Here is a 22,017-nt window from a genome sequence, read left to right on the forward strand (position 1 = left end):
ACTGNGAGGGCCCGGAGGGGTCCCTCTGTGAAGACAGGGGTCTCTGTCCCCCTCCCTGGCGGGGTCTGGGGAGGCAGGAGGGGTTTGTAAATGCTGGACTTCGGTGAGGGAGGAGGGGGCAGGGAAGGGGCGCCCTCAGAGCCAGTGCAGCCTCTGCCTGCGCTCAGCCGGGCCTCAGCCCGGGCTCCTCGGAGGGTCACTCACATCAATGGCCAGCAGACTGCGGGGCAGGCCAGCTTTGTCCCTGAGCCCACCCGAGCACCAGCCCAACAGCTCGCCTTCCTCATCAGTGAGCACTCACTGTTTAGCAAGGTGCGTCACTGAAGCCGAGCTAATGGATTCGTTAGAGAGCTGCCCTGTGGACAGCGGCCTGGGCTCTCGGCCGCGTGGGAGCTGCACAAACACTGGTCAGACCCTCAGGAGGTGCACCCTGAGGTGCCGATGTGTGAGGGTGGGGGGGAAGGAGGGACACAGACTGGACCCCCAATTCCCCCAAGGGGCTTCCTTTAAAGGAAGCACCACAGTGTGGGGTCTGGGATGGAAACGCGTAGGTGAAGCTGGGTGAGGCGCGTGCCCTGCCATCAGCGGACACATGGCCTGTCTCCCGCCACCAGCACCCTCGGGACAGGAGGGTGTGGGGAAGGGGGGATGGGATTGCAGGGGTGGCCTCTGGCTTGGGAGTCCAGGACTTGATTGATATACTGGACCGGGGGATTCAGGGATCTCTGTCACCAAGGAGCCAACTACAGTCCTGTCCTAGACCCACCTGCCGCCGGTGTTGTGACACTGGGAATGTCACTCATGCCTCTGCGTTTCAGTGCCAAGAACCATGAAGTGAAGGTCACAGCCCCTTCTCCCCGCATGCCCACAGGGCTCACATGCAGATCCCAGGGGATGAGAACGATACTCCCCAGGAGCCACTACAAAGCGTCCCTCCACGTCCAGACTGAACGTGACCTCCACCCTCCCCACCCTGAGGCCACCAGGTGCCTTCTCGGCAGGCAGCCTGTCTCTTCTCTGGCTTCTTCTTTCAGACACTTAGTATGGGAACGCTTACGTGGCCCTCCGGAAGGACGCGTCACTTTTCTTCAGGCTCTGTCTGAATTCTCTTATATTCGGCCTCATAATACTAGTAAGCAGGCCCCATGTCACAGAGCAGGGGCCTGAGGACAGAGGGGGGTTACGCCCCTTTCCCAGGTCCATGTGGCCCCCGGGACGATTTGACACACGTCTTCAGACACCAGCTCCCACGCTGTCACTGGGTCGTGCTGACTGTACCGTCTCGTGGAAGTAAAGCTGCCTCACCACTGTGCGCACCGCACTGCGACCTCCCTCCTCCGGCCCAACTCGGAACCAGCTGGCTCTCCCTGGTGAACAGGAGAATGAAAGTGTGACCTGGGTGTGAATGAATGCTCCCCATGGCCTTCTGCCAGGGACATGTCAATCAATGGTCTTTCCGGTTTGAATGTGTTTCCAGGGGTTACAGGAAGAAACGGGTCCAGTCCCCATAAGGGGCTCAGACGCGGGGTTCACAGGGAAACCGGCTGAGGTCCAGAGAGTCTACCGGCGTCCTCCACGGGGGTTCGGCAGCACGAAGATGGCCATCTGCCCAAACGACGGAGGCACAAATGTCCCACCACTCCTGGCCCTCCAGTGTGAAGGTCCTGGGGAAGTAACACTGGTAGAGTCTAGTCAACAGACTGTGGTGTGCACGGCAGAGACCAGCTTTCGATGGGGGAGGACTTGGGCAGGGAAGGGTCACAGTTAGAGCCAGCACAGCCACCGCCCACCAGCAGCCAGGCCTCCGCGTAGGCAGCTCAGTTCAGCTGTCACCGAGACCCTGGGGGCGGGGCGTGTGCACTCCCCCCTCCCCCCCGCCTGCCCCCAAGCCCCGGAAGCACCAGCCCAGCAGACGCCTTTCCAAGGTGCTGATTGATGTCATCTGCTCAGTGTCCAGCTCCGGTCACTTGACGACGAAGCTGATTCCTCATACAGCCGGTGGTTCGGAATGTCCTGGGCTCTGAGGGCGTTGGGAGGCAGCCGCTGGTCACCCAGGGCGGTCACCTGACCACCAGAAAGTCTCACTGCGAGGCAACCGATAGAATCAAACTCTGGGGTGGGGAAAAGTGAGGGAAACAGGGACCCGTGCTTGGATCCCCCCAGTACATCCATGGGGAGGGGCTTCATCCGGAGAGAAGGCAGCACATTTTGGGTGAAGGGTCGAAACGCTGCCTCCCTGTGGCAACTTCACGGCAGGAGGACGTGGAAAAGCCAGTGAGGAGCGCTCTGCACGCTGCTGTCTGGGGCATGAACTTGTGTCTGGGGACCTTAGGTTCGGGGACCTCTGTTCCTGGGGAGCATCTATGCCCCCCACCTCAGATCTGTTCCTCATCAGTGTTGGTCTCGGGCAAGACACTTCCTCTCTCTAAATTCCCATGCGCTGAACCACGAACTGTGGGTCACAGCCCTTTCTCGGCTCGTCCCGCCGGGCTGATGTGAACATTACAACGTGTTACAGACTTTTTTCCATGAGCTGCCAGTCCCGTCAGTGTGGAAAAAGAAGGTTTTACCCTCCTGTCCCGTCGTCTCTGGAGGCAACCGGTGCTATGCTCTCGCTTATTCCAGACCTTGAAGACTCGGACACCTGCGTAGGCAGCATGTACGAAGGTAGCACGTAGGAAGCGCCGATCATTTTCCTTAGGGCTTTGTGTTTAGTTTGAGTCCTCCACTATGAAGAAGCAGGTCTCGTGAGCATTTCCCAACCGCAGAGCAGGAAGCTGAGAAGCGGAATGGCTAAGGAGCTGCCGCAGGTGCACACAGCTTTTTACAAAATATATATATTTTATTGATTATACCATTACAGTTGTTCTATTCCCCCCCCTTCATTCCCCTCCACCCTGCACACTCCCTCCCCCACCATTCTCCCCCCCTTAGTTTATAACCACGTGTCTCAAGTTCTTTAGATTCTATATTTCCCCCACTATTCTTGCCCTCCCCCCTATCTATTTTCTACCTACTGTCTATGCTATTTTCTGTGCCTTCTCCCCCCTTCTCCTCCTCCCACCCCCCTGTTTCTAACCCTCCATGTGTTCTTCATTTCTATGGTTCCACTCCTGATCTAGCTGTACTCTTGGTTTGCTTTTGTTTTAGGTGTGGTTGTTAATAACTGTGTGTTTGCTGTCCTTTCACTGTTCATATTTTTCATCTTCTTTTTCTTAGATAAGTCCCTTTAGCATTTCATATAATAAGGGCTTGGTGATGATGAACTCCTTGAACTTGACCTTATCTGAGAAGCACTTTATCTGTCCTTCCATTCTAAATGAAAGTTTTGCTGGATAAAGCAATCTTGGCTGTAGGTCTTTGGATTTCATGACTTGGAATACTTCTTTCCAGCCCCTTCTTGCCTGTAAGGTCTCTTTTGAGAAATCCGCTGACAGTCTGATGGGTACTCCTTTGTAGGTGACTGTCCCCTTATCCCTTGCTGCTTCTAGGATTCTCTCCTTCATTTTAGTCTTGGCTAATGTAATTATGATGTGCCTTGGTGTGTTCCTTCTTGGGTCCAACTTCTTTGGCACTCTCTGAGCTTCCTGGATTTCCTGGAAGTCTATTTCCTTTGCCAGACTGGGGAAGTTCTCCTTTATTATTTGTTCAAATAAGTTTTCCACTCGTGGCTGTTTCTTTCCCCCTTCTGGTACCCCTATAATCCGGATGTTGGAACGTTTAAAGATGTCCTGGAGGTTCCTAAGCCTCTCCTCATTTTTTTGAATTCTCATTTCTTCATTCCTTTCTGGTTGGATGTTTTGTTCTTCCTTCTGGTCCATTCCATTGATTTGAGTCCCAGTTTCCTTTCCATCGCTATTGGTTTCCTGTGCATCTCCCTTCATTTCAATTAGTTTAGCCTTCATATGTTCCTCTAATTTGTGACTATAATCAACCAGTTCTGTGAGCATCCTGATAAACAGTGTCTTGAACTGTGCATCTGAGAGGCTGGCAATCTCTTGGTCACTTAGAGTTATCAGCTCTGGGACTTTGAGTTCTTCTTGCACCATCTTTTGGACTGTTCGTGCCTGTTACATAGCGGGATCGGAGCCCTAGTTGTTCACCAGAGCAGGGCAACTAAGTCGCTGGGTTGTGACGCTGTATGTGTGGGAGGGGTCAACATGGAGCAATGGCGTCCCGTCTGCCGCCTCTTGACGCCGCCCCCACAGGTACCACAGCTGCCACCGTCACCAGGGCCCGCGAGTTTCGTCCCACTGCACGCGAGTGTGCCACCGCCGTCAGCCCTCCACCACTGGGTTCGCCCCCTGGGGCCTGTGTGGTCCATCTCACTGTGCGCGAATGTGTGACCACGGTCAGTCTGCCCCGCACCCCGACTGGGTCCGGGCTGCCTGGGTGCCTGGGTCGGGGGATCTTTCCTGCCCAACCCTGCTCCGCTGCTGGCTCCGCCTCTCTTACCGTCCTGGTTGTTGTTGGACTTCCGTATAGTTCAGTTTTCTGTTCTTTGGCTGTGTCTTTGTTTACTAAACCTTTGTTGTATTCAAACTTGGTTGTGGGAGAAGGCACAGTGTTTCCACCTATGCCTCCATCTTGGCGGAAGTTCTCCACATGGCTTTTGAACGGGATTCACCCCCAGTCACTGTGCCACACTGACCTTCTTCTCGTCTCCTCTGAATATTATTCCCACGCAGTCAGTCCGTTGGGTGTTGTAAGTTCACACCAAACCGCAGGATCCACCTTCCGAAGTCCTACTCTGATTCACATGGCTTCCCAGGCAGCCGGTGAGAAGGCGATCTGAACTTTGACCCAGAAATACTTTTTCAATTACAATGGACATTCGGTAATAGAGTAGTGCCTGCTGTCCAGAATGCCTAAGATTCATGTAAGCAAAACTTTATGCAAGCATACATTTAGAAAGTTAAAATAAAAAGTTAAAATATTTAACAGCAATAAAAAGAGGTCAAAGTAGAACAGAACCTCTGTAGCACAAGGCTTCCTAGAAGGTGTGGGGGGGTAAGTGTCATTGTCTGTGATAATATTTAGATTTTTTTTAAAACCTCAGCACAATCAAAGACCTGGGCCATTCTACGTTAGCAGCTATACCAGGAAAAGAGAAGAATGGAGAGAACATCCTGGACTTTGAAATAAGTCTTCAGCCCTGACTGGTGTGGCTCCGTTGATTGAGCGCCATCCTGTCCAGTGAAAGGCCACTGGTTCGATTCTGGCTCAGGCACATGCCTGGGTTGCACACTGGTCCCAGGTTGGGGTGCTTGGGGCGCATGAGAGGCAACCAGGTGATATTTTTGTCACACATTGATGTTTCTCTCCCTCTCTTTCTCCCTCCTCCCCCTCTCTCTTATAAAAAAAAAGACCGAAATAAAGCGCTGTATTTTGCTGTGTATTACACCCATTCACTTTTTTGTACCCATTATACACAGGGTTATTATGCCCGCCATCATTATACCCACAGTATGTAATCATTATACCATGTACAATGCGTATCCTTATTTTTCCCTCAAAAATTTGGGCAAAAAAGTATCCGTTACACTCAGCAAAATACGGGGCGTCTTCCTTTCTGCAAAAGTGAATGTTACTACAAAAAAAAGTGAAAGGGAACCTCAATTTATAGTGATGATGTGAAGTTTTGCAGACTCTTAAACCCAAACGTGCATGTTATCAAGAGGTTAAACATGAACAACTCCATAAAACTGGATCCTCTGGCAGCACGCCTACCTTTGGCCCTCTGACCCGGTCCAAGTGCTGTGGAGGGTTCACCAGGGGGTCCCCACGGACTCCACGGACCCTTTTCAACCACCTGTCTGTAATCCCATTGAGAGCTGAAGTTCTTCTATGTGCAAATAAATGTGAAAGCCATAAATGTGTACAGTGAAAAGCGAGATGTAACTAGAAAGGTTAATATTAAGCCACAGGTACTAAGTAAAACTGTCAAGATCGTTTGGAGTACAAAAGATGTCCAAAGGATCCAAACTATATTCTTTTAGTAACGGGTGGCCAGAAAAAGGTAACGGGTGTTACCCAGGAGCCTTTCCCCACGAGTCCCGGGTCCACCTCAGCGGTTATCTTAGCACCTCACTCCCCCCTGCTGTGATAGGACTGTCGTGTTTCATCAGTTACCTGTTGGGGGTACAAGATTCTTCAAAGCAGGAGCCTTGTTCCCTCGCATCTACGTTTTTTATAGGCTGACCACCTGGCACTACACCTCCTGTCCTCTAGAGGGCGGCAAAATGCTACCTGAAGGAACAGTCCGGGAAAAGTTCCACCAGGCGGGCTTTTCTTGTGACTCAGAAGCACAGATCTCTTCTTTGGACTAACAGCGACTGGGAAAGGCTCTCACACTGTTTTATGGCATTCCAAGATTAATACATACTTAAACAGTTTACAAGGTCAATAATTGGATGACGGTGCAAATTTGCACAGAGTCCCAGAGGACCCTGAAGAGCCAAAACAGCCCCGAGAAGAACAAAACGAGGGGCATCACATTTCCGTACTTCAAAATATATTGCAAAGCTAAATAATCAAAACAGTATGGTACTTGTCTAAAGACACATCCGCGGAGAATAGAGAGCCCAGAACTAAATGCATATATCCAAGCACTTTTCAATGAGGGCCCAAGAATCCAGAATGGAGGAAAGATGTCTCTCCGATGAATAGGGATGGGAAAATTCAATATCCACATGCAAAAGCATGACACTGGGCCGTATCTTACACCATCCACAAAATCAATTCAAAATGGGTTTAAGATTTCAACGTGAGCCCCTCAACTGTAAAACTCCTAGAAGGAAACACGGGGCAAACGCTTCATGCCATTGGTCCTGGCGGAAATGTCACGGCTACGAGACCAGAAGGGCAGCCTACAAAGCACACACACAGACAAGTGGGAATTCATCAAACCGAAAAGCTTCTGCACAGCCAGGGACATCATCAACAGAGTTCAAGGGCACCTTGCAGACTTGGAGAAAAGATTTGCCCACCATGTATCTGATAAGGGGTTCATTTCCAAAACTTCTGAGGAAATACAACTCAATAGCCAAAACAAAAAAAAGAGTAATAATCCACTTGAAGAAAGAGAAAGGACCTGAATAGGCTTTTCTCCAAAGAAGACAACCAAGTGGCCAGAAGGTATATGAAGAGGTGCTTCATGTCACCAATCAACAGGGTAACGCAAAGGAAAACCACAGTGAGATGTAGCTTCACGGCGAAGGGCGGCTATGATCAAAACGAACCACAAAGGACAGCAAGTGCCAGTGGGGACATGCAGACCTGGGAACACACACTGTGGTGGGAAGGCAGAACGATACAGCTGCTATGGCCAACAGCGTGGAGAGTCCTCAAAAAATTAACAACTAACATATGATCCGGCAACCCACTTCTGGGTATCTGTCCAAAAGAATTGAAATGAGAATCTTGAAGAGATGGAGCACTCTTAAAAATAGCCAAACCATGGAAACAACCTAAATGTTCATCAGCAAGATGGATGGATACAGTTAATATGCTTTCTACATACATTAGAAGGTTAGTCAGCCTTTAAAAAGAAGAAGTTCTGCAGTATGTGACAACATGAATGACCTTGAGGACATTATGCTAAGCGGAATAAGCCAGTCACAGGAGGCAATACTGCCTAATTCCACTTATGTGAGATATCTAAAATAGTCAAACTGATAGCAGCAGAGAATGATGTGAATGGTGGTTTTCAAGGAGGGATGGGGAAATGGGAAGCTGCTAACTAACAGATACAAAGTCTCAGTGAGGCAAGATGAGTTCAAGTATGTCAAGCCCAGCCAGGTGGCTCAGTTGGTTGGAGCATCGACCTGTGCACCAAAAGGTTGCAGGTTAGACTCCTGGTCAGGGCACATACCTAGGTTGCAGGTTCGGTCCCCCATCAGAGCATCGATATCTCTCACATCGATGTTTCTCTCTCCCTCTCTCTCTCTCCCCCTTTCTCTCTCTCTCAAATCAATAAACATATCCATCCTTGGGTGAGGATTTGAAAAAAAAGGACATTAAGAGAATAGCTCTCACATTCATTGCTTTTAGCACACTGAACAGAAATTTAAAAATTAAACAAAGAAAAGCAAGTTGGAGAATCAGACCCGAGGTTTGGTTGCATTAGGCAATTCTTGGCAAATGACGGCATGTGCACCTGTGTGGTGATAACCTGTGAGGACAGCACAATGTTGGTAACATTGAGATGCCCAAGGAGCTGCTCAGCCTTTCAGTGCCACGATATGCCAGCCCCAGAAAATGTCCCTAGACTTCCCAGTTCCCTTAGAGTTGTTGTATACAAATGCATTGTCTGAATTTGAAGAGCAATTACATGGACTTGACTAATGAATCACGATCTCCATTTGGTCCTCTATAAGCCTAAAATAGAGAGGGCATACAAGGTTGGAAGCCAGAAAGTTCATTGCAGGAAAAGAAATAGTTGCAAGCAGTACATTCTTCCTATCCCGCCGAATCTGTGGAAATGCTGAAGGTATCTGTCTAGAATTTTAGTGCTATAATGCTCATTTAGTGCTATAATGTTCATTTGCTCTATCTTTAAAAAAAAAACTTCTAAGGACTAGAAAAAGCTAAATCTGCTAAGCATTGGAAAATTCCTGGCTCTTCTTTTGAATGAACTTTAGGATCATTGCCTTGAGTTCCAGAATATAACAAAGGCTGTTGTTCATTAATTTGGGGTTGTACTGAATTTAGACATCAGATGCATTTCTCTAAGTTGCAGTCTCACTAAGATTTTCCTAGAAAATCCATGTGCTCGTAAGCGATTCCAAGGAAGTTACTGCTTAGATTTAGCTGTGGAACCTGGCCCTGGGTGCCTTCTGGGTAGTGGCCAAGCCTACTGTGTGTTCTGGTTTGTCTGATGGGGGAGGTAACCCAGCAGAGAGGGTGTGGGAGAAAAGAGGAGGGTCGGAGGAGAAAATTCTGGAGTGTTGGGTTGCATATGATACTCCCAGACATCACTTGTGGACTCACCCAGTGTCCTGGTGGGAGTCCAGCCTAGTCCTCGGTGTGGCACATTCTTAGAAAATATTTCCTAGGTCTGCATTAGTCACACCTGGACTGCACGTCTCAGGGAGCACCTGCCTCTTCATTGTACCTGGGGCTCTTTCCAGAAGGTCTTCTTTCATGCCTTCCGGAAAAGTTGTACAACTCCTGCCCTCTGATTTTACAGGGCGTGTGACAGATTTATCCCTGGGCACTTTATTGTTGGTGTTTCACCAACAGAATGGAAGGGCCACAGGGGAGGGGCTTCGCCTTTGCTTTCCCTGCCCCTTTTCCAAGGGACACGGCGGTGCCTGGCAAAGGAGAGGTAAACATGGACAGATACCTGCAAACAATGAGACTAGACCACCAACTTACAGCATACACGGGAATACACTCAGAATGGGTAAACGACTTAAATGTGAGTCGCAAAGCCATAAAAATCCTAGAAGAAAACATAGGGGGTAAAATTTCAGACATCTCTCGGAGCAGTGCTTCTGCTGATATGTCTCATCGGGCAATGCAAATAAGGGGCAAAATAAACAAATGGAAGGACCTCAAACTAAAAAGCATCTGCACAGCGAAAGAAAGAAACCACAAGCAAAACAAAAAGGGAACCCACTGTGTGGGAGAACATATTTGCCAATGACACGACTGATAAGGGGTGAATCTCCAAAATATATAAAGAACTCCTACAACTCAACACCAGAAAGACAAACAGTCCAGTCTAAAAGGGGGCAAAGGACTTGAGTTAGACACTTCTCTGAAGAGGACACACAGAGAGATGGTCAACAGACATATGAAAAGATGCTGAAGGTCACTACTCATCATCAGAGAAATGCAAATTAAAACTACCGTGAGGCATCACCTTACACCTGTCAGAATGGCTATCAGCAATAAAGCAGCAAACAAGTGTGAAGAGGATGTGGAAAAAGGGGACCCTTGTGCCCTGTTGCTGGGAATGCAGACTGGCACAGCCACTGTGGAAAGCAGTACGGAATTTCCTGAAAAAATTACCCATGGTACGACCTTATAACCCAGTGATTCCACGTCTGAGAATATACCCTAAGAACCCTGAAACACCAATTCAAAAGAACATGTGCACCCCAATGTTCATAGCAGCATTATCTAGTCAAGATCTGGAAACAGCCTAAGTGCCCCTCAGTAAATGGGTGGGTCAAAAAACTATGGTACATTTACACAATGGAAGACTGCCACGCAGTGAAAGGAAAAAGAAATCTTACTTTTTGTGACAGCATGGATGGACCTGGAGAGTATTACACCAAGCGAAATAAGCCAGTCAGAGAAGGACAAATAATATAAGATTTCACTTATAGGGGGAATCTACTGAACAAAATAAACTGAGGGGCAAAATAGAAACGGAGGCATGGATACATGGAAGGGACTACCAGCTGTTAGGGGAGCGGTGGGCGGGGGGGACTGGATGAAAGAAGGTGAAAAAATTAGCCAAAGAACATTCAACGACCTTTTACAGGGCCGGGACTTCTTTTCCCTGGGTCTGCGTTTAAACCTTTCACATTCAATATCTCATTTAAGTCTCTTATCACTCCTATTAGGTAGTCATATTATACCCGTGGTAAAGAGGTGAAAACTGAGGTTCGGAGAGTGAGCCCCCCCCACCCCCTCGCCCCCGCCACTTCCTCGAGCCTGGCACTTGGCAGACATTGAATAAGTGATGCGGTCCTTCCCGCCCCAGTGGTGTTGGACAGGAAGGGGTGGGGGTCGTTGGGAGGTCCCGCACAGGAGGTGAGGGGGTGCGGGGGTGCGGGTGTGCATGGGGCGGGGAGGATCTTCGTGCGGGAAACGTGGAAGGCCGGGCAGTGTGCTTCCGGGGGGCGGGGCCACCTGCTGGACGGGCCCTGACGTCACTCGGCGCCCCGCCCCGCCCCGCCTGCGGCCGCAGCTCTGGAGCCGGAGAGCATCCGTCACCGCTGCTTCCGCCGCCACCACTTCCCGGGACTCGGAACGCCGCGCTCCCAGCCATGGCTTCGGGCCCCGCGGGTGAGGGGGCGCGGGGTGGCGGGAGGGCAGCCCCGATCCTGGCCCCAGCCCGCGGCTGAACAGTTGCCTTCCCGTCTCGTCCCACAGGGCCAGAGACCCGGCAGAGGCTGCTGCGCACCGTCAAGAAGGAGGTAGGTGGGGAGGTGGGGAAGGGGGCGCCCCCTCCCCTGCAACCTCTGGGGGTGGGGACAGTCGTGGCCTCCCACCCCCAGGAAGGAGTCTCTCAGAGGTGGGGGTGGTCACTGGTGCTGCCACCTTGTTTGTGGGGCTCACCTGGGTGGGTACTCACCTCCAGCAGGACTGGAGGAGGCTGGGAGTTTGGGGGGTGGGGGCTCTGGATATTTTTCTGCTGCGTGCAGCATGCAGGCTCTCCAGCTGCGGGGCACTCCTGCCTGTGTCTCGGTAGGACCCCCTCTTCTGCAGGAGCCGGTGGGAGGGTCTCAGTGCATTAAGATAGCAGAGGGGTGGGGGTCTGATAGGGTGTGGAGGGGGGAGTCTGAATGGGGCTGCAGGAGGTTGAGACTTCGGGGGGGAAAGATAACCCTTTGGGGAAATAAAGCCTCTCCCCACACATCCTCACACTCCCCCTTCCTGATTTTCAGCCCGTGGAGCCACCCCTAGGAGCCAGGGGACTCCATCCCCAAGAGTCCCTGGTCAGAGGGTTACTCTGCTCATGGGCATGTGCCTGCACTCTCCTGATGGGCAGGGGCCCCTCACCCTCCACCCATGAAGGAGGATGAGAGTCAGACGAGAGTCAGACGAGGTTCTGCTGCCCCTCCCCCTCTCTCCCCGGGGGCCAGCAGGGAGCCCAGTCTAGCCTAGTGTTAATAGCCTGTGACTTCGTGCAGAGGGGAGAATCTGTAAGGATGGGTGTCCAGCAAGCATTTAGATGCTTGGACTCTGTGCGTGTGTGTATGTGTGTACACGCCTGTGTGGGTAAGGCATGTGGCAGGGAGCATGTGAATCTGAGGTGTCTGTGCATCTGGAGATACCTCGGTGTTCTCTCTGTGTATTGTGTGCACACGTATATGTACGTCTGTGTGAATCTGTGTTTTTGAGTGTGGTGTGTGTCTGTGTGATGCAGGAGTCTGAATGAGTGAGGTTGTGACTGTGTGTGTGATGTGTGAATAGTGAGGTTGTGACTGTGTATCTGTGTGTGTGATGTGNGGGCCAGCAGGGAGCCCAGTCTAGCCTAGTGTTAATAGCCTGTGACTTCGTGCAGAGGGGAGAATCTGTAGGGATGGGTGTCCGGCAAGCATTTAGATGCCTGGACTCTGTGCGTGTGTGTATGTGTGTACACGCCTGTGTGGGTAAGGCATGTGGCAGGGAGCATGTGAATCTGAGGTGTCTGTGCATCTGGAGATACCTCGGTGTTCTCTCTGTGTATTGTGTGCACACGTGTATGTACGTCTGTGTGAATCTGTGTTTTTGAGTGTGGTGTGTGTCTGTGTGATGCAGGAGTCTGTGAATGAGTGAGGTTGTGACTGTGTGTATGATGTGATGTGTGGATGAGTAAGGCTGTGGCTCTGTGTGTGTCCATGTGTGTGATGTGTGAATAGTGAGGTTGTGACTGTATCTGTGTGTGTGATGTGTGAATGAGTGAGGCTGTGACTGTGTGTTTCTGTATGTGTGTGATATGTGAATGAGTGAGGCTGTGACTGTGTGTGTCTGTGTGTGAATGAGTTAGGCTGTGACTGTGTGTCTGTATGTGTCTGTGTGTGGATGAGTGAGGCTCTGACTGTGTGTGATGCTCTCCTCAGGTCACCCACACCCCTCAGCCTGGGACCCCATTGCTGCTGAGCCGGCATTACGGGTGTATCCTGACCCTGAGTCCTCGGCCTGCAGACCTTGGGGCTGGCCTGATCCCTGCGTCTGTGTGTGTTCAGGGCGTCAGCATCTGGTGTCAGCGCTGAACATCAGAGGCCCCTCCCCACCTGGTGGCAGACAGCCATCAAGGGCAGCCTTCAGGCTGCAGGCTGCCTGTTGCTGCCCCGCCCCGCTCGTGCGTGGGTGTGTGTGTGGTGTGCCCATGTGGTTTCAAGGATCAGCTCCAGGGCTGGTTGCACATCCTGAACTTTCTGAATAAGGAAATGGACAGGATACATGGAATCCCTCCGAAAGGCCCAGAACTTTCCGGCTTTGCCTTTGTAGAGACCCCTGTGGGGACCTGGAGAAAACTGTCGTGACCCTCTTCCCAGCAGAACCCACAGACCCACACATTCTGATGACTATTTTGGGGGACAGTGTATATAGACACCCCTCCTCACCCTGCCAAAGCCTTCAGGTTACAGACCTGCAGTTTTTTTGTTCACCGTGTAACCAAACCTGGATGTCATCTCTGCTCCCCAGGTGTGTGCACCTGGGATGGCTGTGTTTTTAAGGGGCTAGTAGCTGGCTGGTTCTGCTGGGAGGGGGCTGCAGGCAGAGGACTGTCAGCAAGGTCCCTGGGTTGGGCTCTAATTGGGGCCCTGGCCCCAGCTCCGCCACCATTCCCCTGGTGCCCTCGACAAGTCCCTTTCCTTCTCAAGGCTCCGTTTCCACATCTGGAGAAGGAAGGATTGGTGCCTGTGGCGATCCCCCCCACATCTGTCTGGTTCAGCTTATTGGCCGGGCTGGGGAATGCTTTGTCCCTGGTGGCCAGCTGTCCGGCCTGCATCCTCTCTCCTGGGAGGGGCTGGGTTTGGGGTACAGGATGAGCTTTCTGCCCAGCTGTGGGCCAAGACCATCTGACCAAAGGGGCCTCCTGGGATCCTGCTTGGTACCTGAGGGGGGCGGGGCTGAACCTTGCAGGTTTGGACAAAGAGCCTCACGTACCCATTGACTCTGCATCTGCAGAGGCCAGACTCGGCATCCCCAAGGTGGAGGCTGTTCCTAAATGTTTGCATTTCTTAGGGCCCATCATTTTAGTAACCTGGGGCTACTCTGGGCCCCGCCCTGTGTGCACAGGAACTTCCTCAGGCGAGTGAGGTTGCCCCCCATTTTACAGACAAGGAAACGGGCTCAGGGAGGAAGAGGGAGTTGACCAAGAGCGCACGGCCAAGAGGGGACGGAGCTGGGGACTTACCCCCAGGACCGTCTGGCGGAAGAGCCAGGCCCTTCCCACTCTCTATCCCAGACACGCCCATCCTCGTCTGCGCAGCACCATTGTTTTGGCATGTGTGGGTGGTATCATTTCCACCGTACAGAGGAGAAAACTGGCTCAGAAAGTGATGTTTCAAGGGTACAGACAAGTGAAGGGGAACAAGTTCAAGTCTTCTGTCTGTGAGCTGCCCTGTTCAGCATGGGCGCCCCCTAAGGGCCTAGTGACAAGCTCATTCCCTCTAAAGCAGACTTCTCTCCTTTCCCTCCTCTTTGGGGATCACCTGCCCCTGATATCAGAGAGCCAGTCTCCCGTGGAATGCGTGAAAATTGGGGGGTCAAATCAGGTGTTCCTTCCCTTCACCATCTGGGTTCAGAGGAGCCACATCCCTGCCCATCCCAGCCTGCCCGGAGGGCTCCTCACATCCTCCTTTCTGACAGCAGCGGCTGAACAGTCAGTTTCTGGATTCGAGCCAGGCAGGTCCGCAGGCTTTGCCTGAGCAACCGAAGCCACAAGGCCAGCAGGGGTTGCAGGTCTGGAAGCTCTGTCCAGTGCTGACTCAGGGAGCTGATATGACCCAGCACCATGCAGCAGATCAAGAAGGAGCTTTGGGATCAGCCAGTGCTGGGTTCACATGCTGGGGCATTTACTTCCTGGGGGCATTCGTGTGTCAGAGGCCGGGCTGGGCGCTGTGGATGCATCTGGGAACAAGGTAGGCCCTCGCTCCTGAGGCTGATATTTCCACGTGGGAGACGGACCCCACAGACCTCTCGAGTGGAACTGAAAAGGCAGTTGCGGGTGGCGCCCCGGGTCTGAGGGACAGGCTCTCTGCAGCACAAGCCCACACAGTGGAGATGGGCTGCACGCAGTTACGTATCGAGAACGTTTGTCATATCTAAGAAGGTATGGGAAGGATGAGGGGGCCTTTTAGAGGAAGGCATGAGGTGGGCAGAGACGGAAGAGAACCATTCCTGGCAGAGGGAATCGAGCCAGTGAAAACATTGGGGCTGCAGGGATCTCTGTGAACTTGAGAAATGGGAGTATTAGGAGCAGGAGGAGTTCCAGGAGAAAGGAGAACGGTGCTGGATGCACCGGGGACAGAGCCCCCAGGTCATCTTAGAAAAGCAAGGGGGGAGGAGTGGGGAGGACGTGGGACGATGGAAAGGAGAGAGAGGAGCTGAAATTGCTTGGAAATTGCACAGTCCCAGATGAGCAACTCGCTGTACCTTCACAAGTGTCTGGGTTTCAGTGTATTCATCGTGGGGATGAAAATTACTCAGCTGTCAGGATAAACAGTGTGAAGACACCCACCATGTTAGCCTGAGCGTCACCAGGGCAGGCGCCTGATTTTCTCCTGTCTCCCTGGTGCCACCACGGGAGAGCTGGAGACAGGGTGGCCTCAGCATGATCTCCAGTTAAATCCTACCAGCTTTATCCAGGCTCCTTCCTGACCCCCTTCACCCGCCCCTCCTTTTCCCTCCCCACCTCCACCCCTTAATTTTGTTTTGGCTCCCGGAGAGAGCAGGCACTGGCTTCCCGTTGTCATGACAACGTCCATTAAAGGAGCCAGCCACGTGACCGAGTTGATAAGGGAAGCAAAGTGACTAAGTGACTTGTTTTCCTGCCTCTAGGCTGGGCCTAGGGGGCCTCTTAATTGGAGGGGACAAGGCTGGGGCTTGCTGGCAGAGGACAGACCCCAGTAAGGAAGCAAGGGTTGAAGAAGGTGCTGGAGAGGAAGCCTCGTCAGCCCTGCAGATGGGCTGGTCGCAGGACCAGCCTGGGAGCCATTATCACAGGCCGAGTGGGGCTTGTCAGACAGCTGAGCCACCTGTCCCTGGGTGGGAGGCAGTGGAGTCTGGGAGGTCAGCAGGACACGCTAAGAAGCTTGGAGGAAGGTGAAAGGAAAAATTGATGTTATTACTGTGCTCCCGTGGTTCTTAATGAAAGTTCTTAATTTTCTTAATTTTGCCGCTCAGGTAGGATTGCCAAATAACATATAGGCCACACAATTAGATTAGAATTACAGATAATGAGTCATTTTTAGTGTAAGTATATATTGATAAATCTGGCAGCTTTACCCCAGGGGACATCCGGCAACATCTAGAGACATTTCTGGTTGTCACAACTGTGGTTATGACTGGCATCTGGTAGGTAGAGACCAGGGCTGCTGTTCGACTTCCTGCTGTGCACAGGATGCCCTGTGGCCTTGCCACAGAGGAGTGGCCAGCCCATCATGGCACTGCTGTTGAGGCGGAGAGGCCTCTGCATAGACACTGCCCTGGGTTGCCCGCAGGTGCCTCCTCCTCGGCTCTTGAGGCAGCCCTGAGAGGGGAGGGATTGTCTCCCTCACTGGGTCGCCGAGGGACCAGCCGGACGGGGCCATCCAGCAGCTCGCGTCATGGTTACACAGGCGGTCCGAGGAGAAGCCGGGATTCAGTCCCCCTCTGTCAGGCTCCGGAGGGTGGCCTCGTGACCCAGATTCACAGAGGGCCCTGGTCGGGAGCCATGAGCTTCCGCAGAGTCTGTGGGGGGTCGGTTGTGTGTCGGGGAAGGAGAGGAGGCAGGAGAATTCTGTTTGTTCTAGTTCGTGCAGGACGCTGGTTGCCAGGCTGCAGCGTTCGCCCCATCCGACGGTGGGCAGCAGTGGCGGATGCATGAGCAAAGAGGGTCTTGTTCGGAATTGAACTTCAGGAAGTCAGCTGATGGCAGGGGGCCAGGGTGGGCACTTTCTGCCAGGGCTTAGAAGAAAACACCCTCTTTTCTTTCCTCCTTCCTCCTTTCCTTTCCCTCCCCTTTTCCTTCCCTTCCCCCCTCTCTCCGTCCCTCCTTTCCTTTTTTTTTTCCTTCCACAAATATTTATTGAGCCTCTACTACACGCCAGACACTGTTCTAGGAACTGCAGATGGAGAAGTGAGCAAAGCAACATCCCGGTGCATATGCTCGCGTGAAGCGTACAGTCTAGTTGGGAGACGGATTGAAAAGCAACACATTTCTATTGGGAGCGACAAGTGCTACGAGGACAATAAAGCTAGAAAGGGCTGGAGAGCAGCAGGGAGGGCTGACCATCCGGAGGAGGTCAGAGACCTGAAGGAAAGGAGGGAGCCTTGCGGATGGCTGCAGGAAGGGCGTCCCTGACACAGGGAACAGCATTTACAGCCTGGAGTCAGGAGCAGTGCGTAGCAAGGAGGCTGGTGAGTCCAGACGGTAGTAAACAAGGACGGAGGAGGAGGAGGAGGCGATGAAGTCAGAGCAGGAACAGGAGGCTGGCCGTCCCTGGGAAACTGGCTTTTACTCTGAGCGACATGGGTGCCAGGAGAGGGTTTCCAGCAGCGGGGACACGGACGTACTCTCGTCATAGGCTGCCGGGGCTGCGGGTGAGCCGTAAATAAATGGAGGTAATGAGTGAGCGGGGCCACAAAGTCGTTCAGCCACAGAGAAAACTTCTACCTTGTTCTTGGAGCTTTCATTTTTGGGTTTGAAATCACAGCTCCCCCTTTCCACTCCTGCTGGGCCAAGTGGGGGTCCCAGACATGTTTGCAGAGGGAATCCAGACATGCTGATGGGATATTTCGGGGCTCTCTGAAGCCGGCTGGGTTGACTCCAACAGCGTCTGTGTGTCGTGCTTTCGGGCTTAAGATGGCAGAACTTCTCTTTGCGAATAATGCGGCCGTAGCCGTAGGTGCATTTTGATGCCTTTTTCAGGTCACTGACAATGCAGCTTCCAGGGGCTTCTGATTGGGATGGATGGCTTGCGCATTAGCCCCCAGCTCGGCGTGACGGCCGGTCCCCGGCTGCCCTCCCTGGCTCGGCCGCCCCTGCAGTCTGAGTGGGTCTCCGCTGCAGTAGCCTCGTGAGGGCTCTGGGGGTGGGTGGTAGCATTTGCTGCTGCTGCTTGGCAGGTAGGAGGGACACTTCCGTCATCACCAGGAGAAATGAGGACACCTGGCCCCTTGTCCCAACTGTGCCCCCGTCTCAGTTTCTGCTTTCTAAGTGACGAGGTTGGACAGGCTCCAGGACTCTGAGAAGCTCGAGGCTCTAATTTGGCTGACATCCCTCTCTGAGAGCCAAAGTTCCCTGATATTTTCTGTCTTTGGAATTTGCCAAGTCTGTGTTTAAGACTTAATAAAATCTACAGCTGATAAGATGTTCATGGGGGGAGCCTGTGCTCCACTCCAGGCAACCACGGCCTCCGCCAAAACCAGTGTAATGGGGTGAAGTTTTGTTTTCCTTAAACAGCATTTTCTATGGACGACTTCATTGAGGCACAGAGATGGCAAGTGACTTGCCAAAGGGCACGGAGCCTGTCAGTGGGTCCAGCTCGTGGGTCCGGCTCCAGAACCCCGCTTTGCATTGCCCCGGAGCCAAAGCAGTGACCCACGCGTGGTTATGAGCTATGATGAGAGTGTGGAGTCAGGGAAAGGCCGGCCTCTGGAGCTGGACAGGCCTGAGTCAGGTCTCGGGCCTGTCCTTTAGTGGCCTCTCTGTGTGCGAACCTCTACTCCCCTGTCTGACAGTGGGGGCATCGCCTACCACACAGCAGCGCTGATGTGCCCCCCCTGCTGGCCAGGCACTCAACAGCATTTATGGGTGAGCCAGGCGCTGTGTTGGTTTGCCAGATAGACTCAGTTCCACGAGGACATCGGGCCGCCCTTTCTGGTCCCATCGGAAGTTGCAGGTGCTCTCAACGTGTGATCTTCTTCCCCCTGGGTAGACCCTGGGCTGGGGGTCCCAGGGCACAGGAGCAGCGCTATAGGCCGGGCAGGGGTTAGGGGGCCCAACAGGACGAGCCCTTGGGTAGAAACCAGGAGAGCTGAGTCTTGACTGGCTGTGGGGCCATCCTGGGTGGGCAGCCGGATCTTCGTTCTGGGCCCAGGTGCTCATTGGCCCCTTGGAGGTGAGCCCTCCACCTAAGGAGGCCAGAAACCCTCGGGAGCGTGCTGGCCCCCCACTAGCCGCTGGGAGCCCCTGGGTGAGGCGGCTAAGGGTGCTGCGCTCCACTGAGAAGCGGTCTGTTTTCCTTTCTTTCGGGAGCACAAAAAGACAGGAGATGAATAGCTATTTGTGCCTTTTCTTTGCAAAACCTTGGAGGAACTCAGGTCGTCGGTTTTTATAAAGGACAGTAACAGGGCCTTTGGCACTAAGACCCACTTAAAAATCAGATAACTGAAGTCCCAAGAGTTCAAGAGACTTGGCGACACTCAGGCACTGGATGAATTCTTTGCTTATCCTCATTTAGTAAATTATGGTTATAATTAGTACATTAGAATTATGGCAACTACCGTTTATTAAACGCTCCTGAACGTGCTTTATCTTATTTAATCCACAGAGCAGTCTCTCTGTAGAGTGGGTACAAATAGCAGCTCCTCTCTACCGATGAGGAAGTTGAAGTTGGGACGGGTTGAGAAACTGGGCCAAGGTCACGTAGCTGAGAAGCAGCAGAGCAGGGTATTTCGGCGAGCTCCATGCATTTCAAGTTGGATAGTAAGTTGCTCATAAAACTAGCTACACAAATAAAGGAATATGTCCCCATAAAGTGAAAAGGAAAAGAGACACTAAAAACTGGATTCGTTCAAGGGTCTGGCGAGTTTGGAGTGAGTCAGGCTTCAGGTGTGGCTATATCCAGGGGGTCCGGTGATGTCATTAGGGCCCCGTCTGTCTCCGTCTTTCTGTGCTCTTTCTCTGTGCTGGCTCTGTGCCCTTCGTCTCTCTCTGGGGAGGCAGAAGGTTGCCCAGCGGCTCCCAAGGCACAATCTGCCAGCTTGGCATCACAACAGAAACAGCTTCCCCTTCCCTGTGGTTCTAGCAAAAGTCCCAGGATGAGGCCTCATTGGACCAGCCTGGGTCATATCCTTCTTTTGTGCCAATCACGGTGGGACGGAGTGCTCTGATTGGTCCAGCCTGAGGGGCTAAGCAGAAGTAGCTCTCTGAGAGCAAAGATGGGTCCCAGGGCGGAGTTAGGGAGAGAGGACCAGACAGGGAACTAGAAGCCAGGCAGATGGGCTGTAATTGTCCGTCTCAAAGGAGTGAGGGCGCCTGTCGTTGGAGCTCTGCCTCCATCGGTGGCAGGATCCTCTCTAGCACTTCTGGCCTGGCTGTGATCCCAGGTGCTGCCTGGGTACCTGTTGTGTGCCAGGTGTCGGCGGATGAGAGATTTCTGCTCTGGGCGTGTGCAAAGCCCTGGAATGGTACAAACACTCTGTACTTGCCGTACAGAGGGACCGTCCTCGGCTGTCACCAGTACCTCTGTGTCGTCCACGACCCAAACGCTCAGGTGTGGTTCAGCACCTGTCCGCAAGATGCCGGGATGCACGGGCCGGTACCGTACAGCACCGTGCTCGGTGGTGAGGTGGGGCCTCCTCATTTCTAACCCTGTGAGCCTCCACTCCCAATGACCTCAGGGGATAATCATCACTAGCGTTTACTGGACACCTACTGTGTCCCAGACCGGCACTGTCCGACGCGAGCGATGAATCAGATGTGCTCCCTTAAATGTGAGTTAAGTAAAATTAGATGGAAAATGCTTTCTCGGTCACACCAGTCACATTTCAAGTCCTCAGTAGCCATGTGCGGTCATTGATACAGTTGGACAGCACAGGGTTAGAGCATTTCCAGAAGGTTCTATCGTGTACTGTATATACATTGTGCTAAGTGCTTTACTCTCATCAGCATATTTAATCTTAGAAAATGAAACTTCAGAGGGGTAGGTCCTACTTACTGTCCCATTTCCAGGAGAGTAAAGCGAAGTGCAGGGAAGGCGGAGTCGCTTGCCCTGGACCACTCAGCCGGTAGGAGGCGGAGCCTGGGTTCTGATCCGGTCTTCGGCCCGTGCAACGGCTCTCCCTCCGGGGTACAGGTGTTCTGGTTCACGCCGTGTGTGTTTTAAGCAGTCACCTAGAAATTCCATTTCTTACTCTCCTGTAGCTGCCCGGCCCCCAGCGTCTGGTCAGCCTCCCAGAGAAAGTGGGTACGCTTGAGAGTCTGGGTGCGTGTTCCTCGTGCAGGAGGCATGTGGGTCTGTGGGAGTGTGGCGTGTTGCCAGGGCAGCCGCCCCGCTCAGTGGGCTGCGCACCCGGGAGGAAGCTGGCTGGTCTCCAGGATGTAGGCTGGGAACGTGTAGCACGCTGCCTGTTTTCTCTGCAGTTTGGGGGTGGCCAGGAGTCTTCTCAGCCCCCTCATCTCCAGCAGGGACTGTGCATGACAGTGTTGGCCAGAGGGACCTTGGCCAGGTGCCCCCAGGGGAATGCCCTGGAATCAGGCACTGGGGGAACCCCTTGTCGGCGGGTGTCTGCAGCACCCGTGCAGGGAGGCAATGAAGAGGTCCGTTGATGGGAGCCCCAGCCTCGGCCCCAGCACAGCGCTCCACCCAGGCTGTGGTGGGCTGGCCAGTCCTGACGTTGCTGGGGCACGGTGCCTGGTGCCTCTGTGTAGCAGGCCGGTGAATGATTAACTGGGGCCGGGCTGGCAGCAGCTGAGTGGGCGGCGTTCCTGTCTCCTGCCGGCCCACAGCCTCGTGTAGGGCAGGTGAAGATGGAGTTTGCTAATGCTCTGAAGGGCCACATGCCACTGCTTTTTTGTTGATGTCCTTTCCATCCCAGCCCACTCTCGTCGCAGGGATGCACCGACAGGAGGACACTTGTGTGGCTTTGCCCTGGTTGTCTGTGTGGTTGTGGTGGGTGGGATGGAGTGTGTGGGCGGGGAGGAGCATGGGGCGAGGCTGTCCTGAACTGAGCGAGAGAGTCCAGAAGAGGAAGTTTTGGGCCATTTGCCAGTGGTGGTCCAGCTCCTGTAGTGCCTTATGAGCCCCAACACCCCTGGCAGGCCACGGCAGGGCTGGGGACACGGAGGCCCTTAGCCGTGTGCAGAAAGGCTGAGATCCCTGCCGACACCCTCCATCGGCAGCAGAGTGAGGAAAGGAC

General features: G+C 53.0%; 1 protein-coding gene across 3 annotated transcripts in view; it reads left to right on the forward strand.

Moving 5' to 3' along the window:
• Positions 1-10,920: 10,920 nt before the first annotated feature.
• The window catches only part of SGSM1 (small G protein signaling modulator 1), a 63,968-nt gene continuing 52,871 nt past the window's right edge, over positions 10,921-22,017 (forward strand). For all 3 annotated transcript variants that reach the window (XM_037052360.1, XM_037052361.1, XM_037052362.1), the window contains exons 1-2: positions 10,921-11,022; positions 11,110-11,153. In XM_037052360.1, coding sequence (XP_036908255.1) covers positions 11,004-11,022; positions 11,110-11,153 — 63 coding nt within the window. In that variant the 5' untranslated portion in view covers positions 10,921-11,003. The remainder of the gene's footprint in view (positions 11,023-11,109; positions 11,154-22,017) is intronic.

This window comes from Sturnira hondurensis, unplaced genomic scaffold, assembly GCF_014824575.4.
Source record: "Sturnira hondurensis isolate 20B ecotype Veracruz unplaced genomic scaffold, ASM1482457v3 Scaffold0007406, whole genome shotgun sequence".
NCBI lineage: Eukaryota > Metazoa > Chordata > Mammalia > Chiroptera > Phyllostomidae > Sturnira > Sturnira hondurensis.